General features: G+C 40.0%; 1 protein-coding gene across 1 annotated transcript in view; it reads left to right on the plus strand.

Moving 5' to 3' along the window:
• The window catches only part of LOC109886966 (kalirin), a 30195-nt gene that overhangs the window by 11179 nt on the left and 14016 nt on the right, over positions 1-5000 (plus strand). Inside the window, 2 exon segments of the mRNA XM_031820722.1 lie at positions 802-993; positions 4506-4637. Coding sequence (XP_031676582.1) covers positions 802-993; positions 4506-4637 — 324 coding nt within the window.

The following is a 5000-nucleotide window of genomic DNA, read 5'->3' on the forward strand; positions in this document are numbered from 1 at the left end:
TTATCATCAACTCTATGGTACAGACATTCTGTTACCCTTTATCATCAACTTTATGGTACAGACATTCTGTTACCCTTTACCAGAGGTGGGACCAAGTCATTGTTTTACAAGTCACAATTAAGTCTCAAGTCTTAGCACTCAAGTCCCAAGTCAAGACAGGCAAGTCCGAGTCAAGTCTCAAGTCAAGACCGTCAAGTATCAAATTGATACCCCCCCCCCCCCCAATAGTGATCGACTATCGAGGATCGCTATGGGTCGTTATCGGGCAATGTAGGCTTGTACACAATCGCCCAACCTTAACACACACACACACTGTACACACACACACTCTCTCTCTGTGTGGTTACAGTAGGCTAACGTATGTCAATGGTTTTAGGAACAGCAGTGACATCAGGCAGGCTTTAGTCTACCAACAGCCTGGCCAGCTTAGCTCAATCTTGGGTGCAATGATCACGTTCCCGCACTGACTGACTGTGTGGAGGCTCATTGATTTAACTTTACGTTAGCCTACATGCTACACCAGTAAAGTTATATATAGCTGTCGGCTATATGAACCACGACTTACCGTTCTTTGTGCAGCTTCAAATTCTTAACTGACTTGCCTAGTTAAATAAAGGTTAAAAAAAATATATATATATATATATTTATTACATGACACTTTGAACTCTACAGTACAGACATTCTATTACACGTGACCTTTAACTCTATGGTGCTATTAAACATGAGCTGTGAACTCTAATGTATGGTACCGTCACTTGATGAACACTGATCTTTAACTCCTAACCTCTGACCTCTCCTTAGAACGGGAGTGTGAACGTGGACGGGGTGGTCTCCGTGGCGATGCAGCTGTGTGAGGGGTGTCACTACGGAGCGGAGCGGATCGCGTGTGTCTCGTCACGGCTACAGGAGGACTGGAAAGGGCTGACGTCAGTGCTGGAGGAACGCAGCAACACGCTGGTCATGTCCACCGACTTCCACCAGGGGGCAGAACAGGTGTGTCTGGGTGCTTCCTTCTCATGGACATTACTAAGAGCTTTGTGATTTATTTACTGTGAATGAAAAAGGCAAATGCACTTTATCAACATTAAAGGTAGACTCAGCGATATGACGGAGAAGCTGAAAGATAACAGCAGTGGGTCGATTTCAGCAACAACTAAGAGTGTTGAAGTGCGAGGCTCAACTTCAACTTATTTGTTCCCATGGCTACCATGCTGTAGCAGTGTGAAGCGAACCCGTGCCGTGTGCAGATACTGTGTGTGACTGTGTGAGAGCCAAGTCTTGCATCTCACTCATCTCCATCTGCGGTGCTGCTGGTGGCAACGTAATTTCACCCAGTCTACCTTTAAAGAGAACTCCGTGTGTAATGAGTTTGACAGAAAATACAACTGTGTTTACAACTTGTTTGTTTTTGTGAATGTTGGCGTGTGTATGACGTGTGTGTGTGTATATATATACACGTAACGTGTGTGTGTGCATATTTATCTTGGCCAGGTCGCAGTTGTAAATGAGAACTTGTTCTCAACTAGCTTACCTGGTTAAATAAAGGTGAAATAAAAAATATATAAAATAAATATATATATAATGTATATATAATGTGTGTGTGTGTATATAACGTGTGTGTGTATATAGTGTGTGTGTATATAATGTGTGTGTGTGTATATAACGTGTGTGTGTGTATATAACGTGTGTGTGTATATAACGTGTGTGTGTGTGTATATAACGTGTGTGTATATATAACGTGTGTGTATATATAATGTATATGTATATATATAATGTGTGTGTGTATATAACGTGTGTGTATATATAATGTGTGTGTATATACACACACACATTATATAAACACAGTCCTCTGGCAGTCTCTATGGGGGTGCCACAGGGTTCAATTCTTGGGCCGACTCTTTTCTCTGTATATATCAATGATGTTGCTCTTGCTGCGGGCGATTCCCTGATCCACCTCTACGCAGACGACTCCATTCTATATACTTCCGGCCCGTCCTTGGACACTGTGCTATCTAACCTCCAAACGAGCTTCAATGCCATACAACACTCCTTCCGTGGCCTCCAACTGCTCTTAAACGCCAGTAAAACCAAATGCATGCTTTTCAACCGTTCGCTGCCTGCACCCGCACGCCTGACCAGCATCACCACCCTGGATGGTTCCGACCTTGAATATGTGGACATCTATAAGTACCTAGGTGTCTGGCTAGACTGTAAACTCTCCTTCCAGACTCATATCAAACATCTCCAATCGAAAATCAAATCTAGAGTCGGCTTTCTATTCCGCAACAAAGCCTCCTTCACTCACGCCGCCAAACTTACCCTAGTAAAACTGACTATCCTACCGATCCTCGACTTCGGCGATGTCATCTACAAAATTGCTTCCAACACTCTACTCAGCAAACTGGATGCAGTTTATCACAGTGCCATCCGTTTTGTCACTAAAGCACCTTATACCACCCACCACTGCGACCTGTATGCTCTAGTCGGCTGGCCCTCGCTACATATTCGTCGCCAGACCCACTGGCTCCAGGTCATCTACAAGTCCATGCTAGGTAAAGCTCCGCCTTATCTCAGTTCACTGGTCACGATGGCAACACCCACCCGTAGCACGCTCCAGCAGGTGTATCTCACTGATCATCCCTAAAGCCAGCACCTCATTTGGCCGCCTTTCGTTCCAGTTCTCTGCTGCCTGTGACTGGAACGAATTGCAAAAATGGCTGAAGTTGGAGACTTTTATCTCCCTCACCAACTTTAAACATCTGCTATCTGAGCAGCTAACCGATCGCTGCAGCTGTACATAGTCTATCGGTAAATAGCCCACCCATTTTTACCTACCTCATCCCCATACTGTTTTTATTTATTTACTTTTCTGCTCTTTTGCACACCAATATCTCTACCTGTACATGACCATCTGATCATTTGCCTACCTCCTCATGCCTTTTGCACACAATGTATATAGACTCTCTTTTTTTCCTACTGTGTTATTGACACACACACATTATATACACACACACGTTATATACACACACACACACATTATATACACACACACTATATACACACACACGTTATATATACACACACACGTTATATATACACACACACGTTATATATACACACACACATTATATATACACACACATATTATATACACACACACGTTATATACACACACACACACATTATATACACACACACTATATACACACACACGTTATATATACACACACACGCTATATACACACACACACATTATATATACACACACACATTATATATACACACACACATTATATATACACACACGTTATATATACACACACACATTATATATACACACGTTATATATATACTGTGTGTGTGTATATATAACGTGTGTGTATATATAATGTGTGTGTGTATATATAATGAGTGTGTGTGTGTATATAACGTGTGTGTGTATATATAACGTGTGTGTGTATATAATGTGTGCGTGTGTATATAACGTGTGTGTGTATATAACGTGTGTGTATATATAATGTGTGTGTGTATATAATGTGTGTGTGTATATAACGTGTGTGTGTATATAATGTGTGCGTGTGTATATAATGTGTGTGTGTATATAACGTGTGTGTGTATATAACGTGTGTGTATATATAATGTGTGTGTTTATATATAGTGTGTGTGTATATATAATGTGTGTGTATATATATAATGTGTGTGTATATAACGTGTGTGTGTGTATATAACGTGTGTGTGTATAATGTGTGTGTGTATATAACGTGTGTGTGTATATATAATGTGGGTGTGTATAACGTGTGTGTGTATATAACGTGTGTATATATAACGTGTGTGTGTGTATAACGTGTGTGTATATAATGTGTGTGTGTATATAACGTGTGTGCGTATATATAATGTGGGTGTGTATATATAATGTGGTTGTGTATATATAATGTGGGTGTGTATATATAATGTGGGTGTGTATATATAATGTGTGTGTGTATATATAACGTGTGTGTGTGTATATAATGTGTGTGTGTATATATAACGTGTGTGTGTGTATATAACGTGTGTGTGTATATAACGTGTGTGTGTGTGTATATATAACGTGTGTGTGTATATATAACGTGTGTGTATATATAATGTGTGTGTGTATATATAATGTGTGTGTGTATATATAATGTGTGTGTATATAGCGTGTGTGTGTGTATATATAATGTGTGTGTGTATATATAATGTGTGTGTGTATATATAATGTGTGTGTGTATATATAATGTGTGTGTGTATATAACGTGGGTGTGTATATATAATGTGTGTGTGTATATATAATGTGTGTGTGTATATATAATGTGTGTGTGTATATATAATGTGTGTGTGTATATATAATGTGTGTGTGTATATATAATGTGTGTGTGTATATATAATGTGTGTGTGTATATAACGTGGGTAATGTGTGTGTGTATATATAATGTGTGTGTGTATATATAACGTGGGTATGTATATAACGTGTGTGTGTTATGTTTCAGTTCCTGGGGCGTGTGGAGGGCTGGTGTGAGGCGTGTGCTGACGACTCGTTGCCGGCTGAGATGGCGGAGCTGGAGGCGTCCATACAACAACACCAGACGCTCTACGAAGAGATAACATCAGCCTACACACAGGTACACACACACACACACATGCATTTACATTTTTTTTAAACGTAGCAGACACTTATCCAGAGAGACTTACAATTAGTAAAGATCAGTGGAGGCTGCTGAGGGGAGGATGGCTAACAGCAATGGCCTCAATGTAGTGAATGGAATGCTATTAAATACCTGGTTTTGATGTGTTTGATACCATTCCAGTCAATCCCAGTCCATTCCAGGTATTATTATGAGCCGTCCTCCCCTCAGCAGCTTCCACTGGTACAGATGTACATATACTCACATCACCTCTGTATGTGTTTATGTTTATAGAACTTGTTTATATCCAGTTTAATGATTTATGTAAATTGTTTGCATATATTTAGTTGATAGAAATGG

This window comes from Oncorhynchus kisutch, unplaced genomic scaffold, assembly GCF_002021735.2.
Source record: "Oncorhynchus kisutch isolate 150728-3 unplaced genomic scaffold, Okis_V2 scaffold3610, whole genome shotgun sequence".
Lineage (NCBI taxonomy): Eukaryota > Metazoa > Chordata > Actinopteri > Salmoniformes > Salmonidae > Oncorhynchus > Oncorhynchus kisutch.